Below are 11308 nucleotides of genomic sequence, written 5' to 3'. Positions count from 1 at the left end.
GCTGGGCTGCTGACTCAGTTTTAGCTCCAAACCAATCCCTGAACTCATGCTGTTAGTAATCAATATTGTCAGATACTCTGAGTGGAGGTATCAGATTCAGTAATGGAAGAGAAAACGGTGAATCAGTGCATCCCAAACAGCTAGTGATGATGATGATTTTCATTCACAGTGATGGAGCAAGTATTGAAATACTTTACTCAAGTAAAAGCAGCAATACTACAATATAAAAATACTCCATTACAAGTTAAAGTCTTAAATGTGCTTAAAGTAAATTAGTAAAAGTATTCATTAAGTAAGAAGATTTTATCTGTTACATCGTTGTTTATTAACACATTACTTCAATATTATTCCTACACATTATCATGTAAGCAGCAAGTAACTATTTTATATACTGCTGAGTAGTCTGATCTGTATCAATAAGTTGTATTTTATAAGCTGATCATATGTTCTGTGTGTAAAAGATCAATGTGAAAAGTAACCAGTAACTATTTCTGTTGAATAAATAAATGTAGTGAGGATGAAAGCACAATGTTTCCCTCCGAAATGTGGAAAAGTAAATTCTTCTGTTCACTGATGGTTTGATTGATGGTTCACAGCTGGCTCACTGCCGCCACCTAGTGTCCAAAAATCCAATCCAACTTCCATAAATGCAGCATCAAGCTGTTCTGCTCTGTTCTGTAATAGATTACTCAGTAGTCTATGCTGTGACCCTGGACTTAATTATATACACTAAATAACTACACATCTGCTGTCACACACACACACACAAAATACACACAAATATTCTGTCACATGTAAAATTCAAATGTTTTATTGTTGTTATTTAGATTGTTGCATGAAAACATGAGCAGCATTTTAATCAGAGGTAGAAATTAATTTACTCAATTTTGAGGTATTTAATTTAGTTTTTTCTACTTTATACTTCTACTCCACTGCACCTGGAAGGCAAATATTGTACTTTTACGCAATACATTGATTTGAAGATGTAAAGTAACTGTTGCTTATAACAATGTACTTCAGTGGAGTAATTTTCATTTTCTGTGAAATGCAGAGGAGTACAAAACTACTTCATTGAGCATATTTTAATCCATAATTAAGTAAATATTATTACTGAATAACGCGCCATAGTCTGCTGCAGTCAGTTGTGTTGAGGACATAATGAACCCTGCTGTCGCTCAGGTGTGATTCTTTCAGCTTCACACTTCAGATCTGATCCCAATTAACGCGTGAACGCGCAGCTTCTCTGCGGCTGCGCCGTCAGGATACTTTCGCTTTCACAGCAAAGTGAAAGTAAAGTCCGTCCGTGTGTCTGTGCGTCTGGACCGAAGCTTCTCTGTGGCTGCTGGTCTTTGTTCGAGCTTTGAACTCACCTGGCGCACTCTCTGCTGAAAGGTGAGTGTATGAACGCCGTGTGTCTCGTGCTCGGTCAGTGTAACGTTCAGTGGACTCAGTTTTTCAGATGCCGCTGACAGTCCAGCAGTCCCTGTTTGTTCTGTACAGGCCTGGAAAACACACGCAGATGAGTCAGTGAAAGTATCAGGACCGGTCTCTGAAAAAACTGCACCTGAGTACAAGTACACAGGTAGGAACAGCAGGAAGTCCTCCTCCAATCAGAAATGGGTTTTTGCTTCTTGAGAAAGCTGAATGTTCAGTTTCTTTTCTCTCAGTTGTGAGAGTCTTTGTAACATCACAGCTAGTCTGGAGCCAATCAGGGTCCAGTATGCAACTCACTCACGTGTGATGTGGCAGCTTGAATCCTCCAGTGTTCATACAGCAGTGCTAATTAGCTAGCATGCTAACACTCTAACTAAACATGGTGAGCATTGCCTGTTAGCGCAGATGTTAGCTTGATGCTAGCATTTAGCTCATAACAACGCTGTGTCTAAATACAGACTCTTAATGCTGCTTTTCTTTCAGACATGATATCATTTCTTTAACAGATGCACCGATAATCAGCCCTGATATCGACACCTGGGCTTCGGGTATCGGCTCAGAGTCCCTGAGTTAGCATCAGACCAGTATTAAATATCTGTATCAGTATGGATGCATCTCTAGTTTCTGTTCATGTGTTTTGCAATCTGTAATGTTTGTGATCTACTGTGGTGTTGGTGGTGGTGGGTTGGAGTGAGGGTCCGACCTGCTGTATCACCCAGAGTCCATTTTTTGTGTCAGTCACAGGTCAAACTAACAGCTCTCAGTGACACACTTCCTGTTCAGCTCCTGTCCTGAAGCCTGCAGCGATGGCCGGGCAGCGTGACCACCGCAACGACAGCAGTCAGATGAAAGAGCTGCTTCAGTTTGACGAGCTCCCACTGCAACAACGTGAGCACGAGCAAGAGTGCAGCAGCAAGGAGAGCTCGAGTCTGGCCGGCTGCTGCTCCTCCTCCTCCTACTCCACCCCCTCCTCCTCCTGCGCTCCCGCTAGCAGCGGGGCTGTAGGTGGTAGAGGGGCGGAGGAGGACGAGCCGCCGTGTCCTCAGAGGGACGACGGCGCTTCATCCAGCTGTCTACTGGACGATCTGAAGAGACTTCCACGGTGCAGCAACAAGCTGGGACACCTGAACTACAGCAGGATGCACACCGTCCTCGTGAACGTGAGAGCTCGTCCTTTCCAGCCTCTCCCTTTACTTTCCTTGTAATCGAGTATTTGTACTGTAAGGTTTTGGTACTTTCATTGAAATAAAGTCTCTGAGAATGTTTTCCACCAAACAGAATTTGATTGTCACCTCCGGCGCTGCTGCTTTTATCCACAGGCGGATATTTTCAACTGTGGAGGGGCGCTTGTACCTCTGGAAGGAAGAGATGCCTGGACAAGTAACTTTGTGAAAATGCCGTGTTCACAAGCGAGTGCCATGACCGTCAAGACCGGACCCATACAGGTGTGTTTCACCACATGTAGCTCTGTGTTGTGACAAAAATATGATGTTCGCTCTACATGCACCCAGAGGAAACGATGGATTACAGCAAAACGAGAACATTTAATTCATCATTATCAATAAGAGGGTAATTAATCAAGGTATCAATGGGAAGCCTGTAAGCTAAAATCAATGTCTGCCCGCAAGCTAGCTGATTGTATGTGTACATTTACAAAGTACTTTTACTTTCCAGTATGTAATGATTGGTGGATTGGTTTGCAGGGGGTAAAGCATGTACCATAAAGTCGATGGTACAAATACACTGTCCCGCTGTGCTAGCTATCAAGCTAACTGACAGTGAGCAGCTGGAGTTGGCCTTTTTTATCCGCTTGGTGACTCTTTAATAAATGAAATTAAATGTTATAAAATCCTGAAAACAAAACGCCTGATGGGAGTTAACGGCCCAGTGTGACTGACTAGCGTTAGCATGTTAGCTTGCTAGCATGTTAGCCAGCGCTCACTAACTAGCCTCACCAAGCCTCGAGCTCTTCCTGCTTTGCATGGATGCACTTCAGCAGGTAGTGCGGCGCATCGTGGTGTGACCCGCCCTTTACGTCTACCTAAAGTTAGCTAAGATTAGCCACTATAAGATAGCGGTTGTACCAGTGCGAGTCAGGCTGCAGAAGCAGAAGCCGAGTGTGTTGAATTTAGCAAGAGAGTGTTTTATAGATAATAAATTACACTTTTCATTTGTACAGGCAGATTTTCTAACAGCCTCACTATGATAAATAATCCACTTTAAGTAAAGACAGACAGTTAATCAGGTGATATTTTACTGCAGTGAGATATTCGGACCGATTTTTGTGGCCAAATAGTTCCCTTGTAAAGAACATGACCTACAAAGGTAGTAACATGCCACCTGCATGTTTATGTTCCATGAATGAACAAGTTTTTTCTGTCCACAGCACAAGGAGAGGAGGTGGGATGTGATCTCCAAATACCTCAGAGGTCTGGCCAAGAAGCCAGAGGCGAGCGTCGATGATGTGGAGGTGAACAATCAGCAATTGCACGTTTTGACATGAAACAAACACGAAATGTTCAACTGTCTCTGTCTCTCACTAGGCAGCGATCATTAAATATAACCCGAAGTATAAAGGTCAATGGTCCTTTGATGCCCTGTCTTCCTTCGTTAAGGTCAGTGCCCTCGTGTTTACGCCACATCGTTGACTCATCGGTTATCTAACGATAAGAAATCTTCATTTCCTTTCCAGTGTGTCCCGAAAGCAGAAAATTACTACGACAAACTGTTTCCAAAGATCGCCGCGTTGGCGTTGCAGTTGCCTGATTGTGTGAAGAAGGTATGAAACCGGTCCAGAGGTTCTACAGGTCACTGGTACTGATGATGATGATGATGATGATGATGATGACCAAGTGTGTGTCCCTGTTTTCAGCCCATCCCTCTGCTTCAGAGTGGAAACCCCGCGAGCATCACTCTATCGCAGGTTCAGATCTCCTGCCTGCTTGCTAACGCATTTTTCTGCACTTTCCCTCATCGCAACACCAACAGCTCCACCGCAGAGTACCACAGCTACCCCTCCATTAACTTCACCAGGTCAGGAAACACAGTCTCGCAGACGTCCACATCTGGCTTAAACCCCAAAATGTCTGTGTCCCGTCTGTACGGTAACTCTTCATTCTCATCCTGCATGTAGTCTGTTTGGAAACTGGTCAGAACGGAAGAAAGAAAAGCTGAGGGCCATCATGCATTACTTTAAAGTGGTTACAGATAAGAGTGAGTTGATGCTACACCTCCTCTTCCTCCTGTTTGTGGGACATGTCAATGAAGATCTGTGACTGTTGTTGATGTCTTTATAGACACTGAACCTAAAGGACTGGTGACGTTTGAGAGGCGTCTCCTCCGAGACACGGGCGTGCACAACTGGAGAAGGTGATGACAATAATAATAATAACAGTAATAATGATGAGTGCTTCATACAAGACAGCCAATTAAAATCAAGAAATTCTAATATAAAAATCTGATAGAATGCGTTACATTTTTAATGAAATTCATGTAAACAATTCCACTAATACAAGAGAAAAACGATAATTCAAGTAAAATCAAACACATTAAGAGTCTATAGCAGCCTGCAGCATTCATGTTCCAGTTATTGTAACTGTGAGTTTGAGACTCACATCAATTTGTAAAAACAAAAAAAATATTTTTCAGAAAGCTACGATATATTCAACTTGGCTACTTACGTATACGGAAGTTCGTACGAACCAAACACGGACGCCTCAAACCAGCCAAACACCGTCACTACGTGTTAAAAAAAACAAATTTAATGGTTATGACTTTATATCGTCACTGCACAGTATTTCAATCCTCACATATTGAACTCTACATGTCTCGTTAATGCTAATGCTAACATGGGAACCATTCCCAGCTCTAAAATATGTACACAACATTATTAAATTTGAGCTAAATGCTAACACCAGCATGCTAGCATGCTGAAAATGACAATTCTAACACCCTGATCTGATCTGGCGTAATTTTAGCCATGTTAGCCATCTTAGTTCTGCATGTTAGCATGCTAACATTTGCTAGTTAGCCAAAAGACGTCCAGCTGAGGCTGATGGAAATGTCGTTTTAATGTCTGCAGGTTTTTGGTCTTAAACCAAATTATGAGACCAATGAAAACTTTGACCTGGTGATGGCGCTAGATGAAAAGTCAGAGAATCTATAAAGTAAAACCGCAATGCTGTGTGAAACATTAAAACTGAATGTGATGTCTTGCTAATTGACACAATCTGACACATACTCAACTGAATATGATATTTCTGTTGATTAACAGCATTATGATTGTATAAAGGATGTTTCTACATGGGCTCAGGAACGTTTCATCATTCTGTTGGAAATCATTGTTGAGATATTTCACTAAATAAGACAAATGTCAAACCTTGTGATGGAGCTTAATGAAGTCAGAGTCACCAACGTCAGTCGATCCGTCCTCTGGGGAACGTCTGGATTAAACTTCAATGCAAACCATCCAATGAGTGCTGGGCTAACACGCCCATAGAGCTGCTAGCACCGCTAATAACACTGGTCCTCTGCATCCAAAAGTTGATTTCCACATTGGTGTCTATCAGTCTCACGTTTGTTTGTTTGCCTGTTTGTTTGTTTGCTGGCAGCTGTAAGGAGACGATGCCTAAACTGCACGTCACATCACACGGCACCATCGAGACCGAAGGTACAGGTATGCTGCAGGTGAGCACTGACCCACAGCGACGATAACCTGCGGCCGCTTCGGGCCGGACTTCATTTGAAGAGTCTTCTTGTGTGTGTGCAGGTGGATTTTGCCTCCAGCTGGATCGGTGGAGGGGTTCTGGGCTCTGGTCTGGTGCAGGAAGAGATCCTGTTCCTTATTAATCCAGAGCTGATTGTGTCCCGTCTCTTCACTGAGAAGCTCGCCAACAACGAGTGTCTGGTCATTACAGGTAATAATGAAATGATTAGTCCAGCATGGATTAGTTATTGTTGAGATTCTTTAATTAATTATAGATTCATGTATCCGAGTATTTGTACACAGTGCTAGTTCTTCTTTTACTTGAGTAAAAAAATCGGAGTACTTCTTCCACCACTGCTGCCGCTGTGCTGAACACTCACTATAGCACCAAATGGAAAACAGGGAACAGACAGGAAGTCAGACAGTACTGAGAGATGGACGAACATGTTTGGTTTCATGACAGCGGAACATCTGAACCTCTTTGTTCTCAGGCTCTCAGCAGTTCAGCTGTTACTCCGGCTTTGGTGACAGCTTTGAGTGGGCCGGCCCTCATGAAGACCGCCTCAGAAGGTACGAGCGCTCGCTTTGCGTATCTTCACCCGGAACGCGTTTGATTTTCTCACAGCTGCGATGTGATGTTTGTAGAGACGAGTGGGCTCGGCTGCAGAGGCAGATCTTAGCCATCGACGCTCTGCACTTCAGGCACAGGAGGGATCAGTTCAGCATGAGCAAGGTGACACGAGAGCTCAACAAGGTTAGCTTTTACTTCAGTGATGTGTCCTGATTTTAACATTCACGTATGACCAGTTAATCATGTAGAAAAAGCTTATGCTGCATAATAATATCTGTTCTTAAAGAAAAGATTCAGATGTTCAGTTTCCTGCAATGATTTACAATAAATCAGATGAATTTCTTTCACTTTTCATGTGGTTAAAGTACAAAAGTTATACTTTATGAGTGACATTTACATTTTACATTTTTTTTTTAACTTTGATTCTTATTTCAAAATCTGAAATGTTGTTTTTAGGAGGACAAAACTTGGACATTCCCCGACAGTGAATTAAGAAATAAAAGTAATAAAATAAGATCAATAAACAACAACGAAACAATCAATATTATAACATAAATGTGCCACTTTTCTGTTCATCTGCATGAAACTGAGGGACAAATGAATGAAACTTCCGGACCACATTGAATCGTCAGTGATTGTATCTGCTTTGGTCTGTTTCGTCACTACAGTGTTGTTGATGGTTTGGTCTGCTGTGTACCAAAGTCCATTAGTATTTTATCTAATTTTGATAGACTTGATAGAAACTGGTTGTTTCTCAACTGTTTTATCTTTTCCAAAAGGTGATCATTATTCAGCACGGCCAGAGTGAAGTTAGTAAAGTTCATTTAGCACTTGTGAGCACTTTTAAATGATAACTCTGACAGCATCATCTAATAATAACTTTGTTGGATTGTCAACAAATCTCATTAAAAGGCCCAAACCAACAACATAAAAGACTCATTTATTCCCTCAAACAGCTGCTCACTGTAGTTTTTATCGAACAGGAGGAAATAGAGCTTTTGTTGGGGACTATTTTCTGTAACAGGTTTGTTTCGTACCACCAGTACACGGAGATTGCTTTTATAGATTTTAATCCCAAACTTGGCAGAGACCGATAAGCAGCAACACTATTTAAAGCACAGTTGGGATGTAATGTCTCTTTGTAAACTTGATGCTGCAAAAGACCAAATTTCAGAGTCTCTTTTAAGTGTTCGTGAAGCACAGAATCAAACAAGCTCAGCAGAGGAAAAAGACAGGAAGTGCAGGGCGAGACTCATGGTCAGAGACAGAAGACGGATGTGTTCACTGGGGAACAGAAGACCAGGCATAGGTTTGGAAATGAGAGAGCAGTCCAGAGTGGATAGCTTGAGAGTCTTACATGGAAACAAAGAACAATCTGGCCCTGAGTGAGTGTGGGAGAGCAGCTTAAATACTGGGCTGATTGGAAATGAGGATCAGGTGAGTATTCAGGTGTATTTGTATCAGTGTGTGTGTTTGTGTGAAAAGTGGTTCTAATTTTTACATGATTTTCTTGTGTCCTTGAAGGCATACTGTGGATTTAAGGGTTATGGGAACAATGAGCCGGACATCGCAACGGGCAAGTGGGGCTGTGGTGCTTTCAACGGAGACCCACAACTCAAAGGTAACCCGCCCGTCCATCTGTCCACTGATTTGTCTTTGATGATCACATGATTGTTTCCACTTGAGCTTTTCCTTCATGTTCGCGCTCAGCTGTGATCCAGCTGATGGCTGCAGCAAAAGCAAACAGAGGACTGGCCTTCTTCACCTTCCACGATGAAATACTGAAGAACGACCTGCAGCAGATTCACCACCTGCTGGTCACAGATGGAACTACAGTCGGTGAGTTTTCAGGACACGAAACGGCCCAGATGTTGCTTGTTTCTCATTTTGGTCTCTTAAAACTTCAAACTACCGCTTCACAGAGAAACTATTCGGACTTCTGGAGGACTTCTGTGCTGCTCAGCAGATACCAGGTGGTCCACGTGTGGATCTGTTCACGTTCATCAGGAACAGCATCAGAGGTTCCAGGAGTCTGCTGTGAGGACACGTTCACGTCCACAGCTGCATCTGAATTTGCACTAAAATCTAGCAATAGTTTAATAACAGAAATGAAGGAGCACCTACTTAATTTTCATGTCTATGCTTTTGTTTTTTGTTGATTATGATTAGGCCTTTTTTTTTGCATTTTGGGGCAACGGAGATCCAGATCTGGAACTGAACCAGACATGTTGCGGTTACAAGGTCTGTGTGCCTGAACCATGGATGCAGATTTGGTTGTGGAGGTAGAGGAGGCAGTTAATGGTTAGGGTTAAATCAAAAGCCCCTTGAGGTAAACTGTGATTTGTGATACAGGGCTACATGCTGTTAATAAGTCAGAAAGTGTGTGTGTGAGGCTAAAAGTAGCTTGTTTATCCTCTGAAACTCGGCCAGTTCACTCCTCAGAATAAATGACGTTTCACCCTCAACTTTAAGACTCCCACAGTTTTGGTCTGAAAGTGATTGATAAAGCATTTTAGTGCTATAAGTGTCTCCTCAGTGTGAGAGAAGTTTGAGGTCCAGAGGACGTCTGAGTCACAAACACTGCTCAGTTTATCAGCTGCTGGAAGTAACACACCTTGACACTGTCCCAGACTCAGGACTAGTTTTAGCACTAAAATGTTGTGAATTACTTTCAGGCGAGAGTCTTTGCATTAGACTCACAGTGACTGACAGCAGGTCCTGATGCATGATGGTTAATGTTGTATTTACATCTTTACTGTTGCTGCTTTAGCTTTGTCTGATGTACAGTTTTAACATTCTGACCTTTGAGGGCAGAACTGCTGTGAGTGAACGGTAATGATTAAAGTCGACCAAGATCATCTGAATGTGTTGTTTATATTGTGTCTGTTCAGCTGAAATACACACTGTACGAGTTAAACTACAGTTTCTCAGTAACACAGCATCATTTCATGTTATAGCCGATTAAGGATTTTTTTAGAACCTGAAAAAACGGCACTTCTCAACAGGAGCTATAATCTTCATTTATTGAAAAGAATAAAACATACAACACTGTATGAAAATAAATACATCCTTCAATCTGAGGAATCTCGTGTCTCTACTATTGTGGGCATGTTTTCTATGAAATGAAACACGATGTAATTTCAAGTAATCAGTTACATTTGGCACAGACGTGATGTGGCAGGACGGTCGGTGAACCATGGAGGAGAAAATAAATAAGGATTTGGGAAGAATGGAAGCAGAATGTATGAAAAATGGAAAAATTAAGTGTTAACTGTAGATCTGGTTAACTGTGAGGTCTGGAACAGTGAGCCTCTGTTCACATGGAGATGAACCACACTGGCTTATTATAAAGTCACTGCTGAACTCAGATTAAAGTGCAGCAATATGTTGAGCCCCTTTGATCTGTTTCTCTATGAGAGGCTCTTCAACCGGAAATAGACATTCATGTTTTCTAAAACTCTGACTTTTGTCACTGTTTATATGTGAGGGTGAAGTCATTCATTACAAAGGTGCTTAAAAATATCCCAAATATTCTTAATTTCAACCATTCAGCCATCGTAAATTAAATTATCACCAATATCTTCTTTCACTAATCTCACTTTATAAACATGCAGGGTAAATACGAAACTACACCCAGCAGCTGGTTAGCTTACCTTAGCATAAAGACTGGAAACAGGCGCAGATAGTTGGCTTGGTTCTGTCCAAAGTTTGAAAAAAGTCCACCTACCAGCACCTACAGCAGTCACTGTGCACAGCCAGGAAATAGTCAGCCCCTGTATAACCATAATTGTTGTTTTCTTCTTCGCGAAATGTGATAGTAGTGAGTTTTAGACAGAGCCCGGCGAGCTATTTCCAGTCTTTGTGCTAAGCTAAGCTAACGGACTGACGCCAGAGTGGAATCCATCTCGTCTTAACTCTCTGCAAGAAGTTGATTTCCCCAAAACTATTCCTTTAAACATGTGCATCATTGTTTTGAACGTTTCCTACTGTATCTGCATCACACAGATGATAAATGAGTTCAAACGTTTGTTCAGCTGGAGTCGTGCTGCAGAAGAGCTTGACATTATTTTGTAATTAATGAAATAAGAGCGAATTAAACTCTCTGTCCTACAAATTAATATTGTATAAATTCATAAATTCAGCACAGGTTTACTTACATTTGTCTCTATAGTAGTGTCCATCACTGTGAACATGAGGTTTCCATGGTAACAGTGTTCAAAGTCAGTAGATCATTGTGCGTTTTGTTTGAATGTTACACCTGATAACAGGGCTGATATGTAAATATATTGAGGAAAAACACACCAATGCAAAAAGGGAAAGGCTGCAGCCTGAGGAGGTGCAGCTCCACAGGCGGGGAGCATGTGGGAGCGCAGAGGGAGGTGTAAACCAGATGTTACTGGTTTCCTGAGAACGCCTCCAGATCGAACGCCGTGTCCAGTAAACGCTGCAGCTCCGTGAGGTGCGTCTGCTTGTTCCCAGTAGCTGGAGCTGCTGCAGGCTCACGACCCGCATACCTGCAAACACACACACACACACACAACCATGAGCCGGCACACACTCACAGCACAGACGCTCACTGAAGTCATTCAGGCAGCCAC

The 11308-nt window shown here is 42.2% G+C and overlaps 2 protein-coding genes across 10 annotated transcripts in view; one reads left to right on the top strand and one right to left on the bottom strand.

The window, feature by feature from the left end:
* The first annotated feature begins 1260 nt into the window (after nucleotides 1–1260).
* On the top strand, nucleotides 1261–9790 carry pargl (poly (ADP-ribose) glycohydrolase, like). 9 transcript variants are annotated; one of them, XM_041959530.1, is made up of 17 exons: nucleotides 1261–1392; nucleotides 1501–1582; nucleotides 2218–2594; nucleotides 2754–2879; nucleotides 3821–3904; nucleotides 3978–4049; nucleotides 4127–4213; nucleotides 4307–4467; nucleotides 4568–4647; nucleotides 4731–4803; nucleotides 6045–6120; nucleotides 6203–6350; nucleotides 6631–6709; nucleotides 6785–6893; nucleotides 8235–8331; nucleotides 8421–8549; nucleotides 8633–9790. In XM_041959530.1, exons 3-17 carry the CDS (start codon nucleotides 2241–2243, stop codon nucleotides 8749–8751), a joined length of 1794 nt encoding a protein of 597 aa, XP_041815464.1. In that variant the 5' UTR covers nucleotides 1261–1392; nucleotides 1501–1582; nucleotides 2218–2240; the 3' UTR covers nucleotides 8752–9790. The 9 variants fall into 9 exon arrangements, with proteins under 9 accessions (XP_041815464.1, XP_041815462.1, XP_041815459.1 ...); XM_041959528.1 differs by having other exon boundaries at nucleotides 2179–2594; XM_041959525.1 differs by having other exon boundaries at nucleotides 2173–2594.
* ogdhb (oxoglutarate dehydrogenase b) overlaps nucleotides 9721–11308 on the bottom strand; it is a 20728-nt gene continuing 19140 nt past the window's right edge. Inside the window, exon 23 of the mRNA XM_041959523.1 lies at nucleotides 9721–11224. Coding sequence (XP_041815457.1) covers nucleotides 11104–11224 — 121 coding nt within the window. The 3' untranslated portion in view covers nucleotides 9721–11103. The remainder of the gene's footprint in view (nucleotides 11225–11308) is intronic.

The sequence above is a fragment of the Chelmon rostratus genome, chromosome 19, assembly GCF_017976325.1.
Source record: "Chelmon rostratus isolate fCheRos1 chromosome 19, fCheRos1.pri, whole genome shotgun sequence".
Classification (NCBI taxonomy): Eukaryota; Metazoa; Chordata; class Actinopteri; order Chaetodontiformes; family Chaetodontidae; genus Chelmon; species Chelmon rostratus.
Note: the sequence above shows the minus strand (reverse complement) of the source record. Positions and strands in the feature narration are given on the sequence as shown.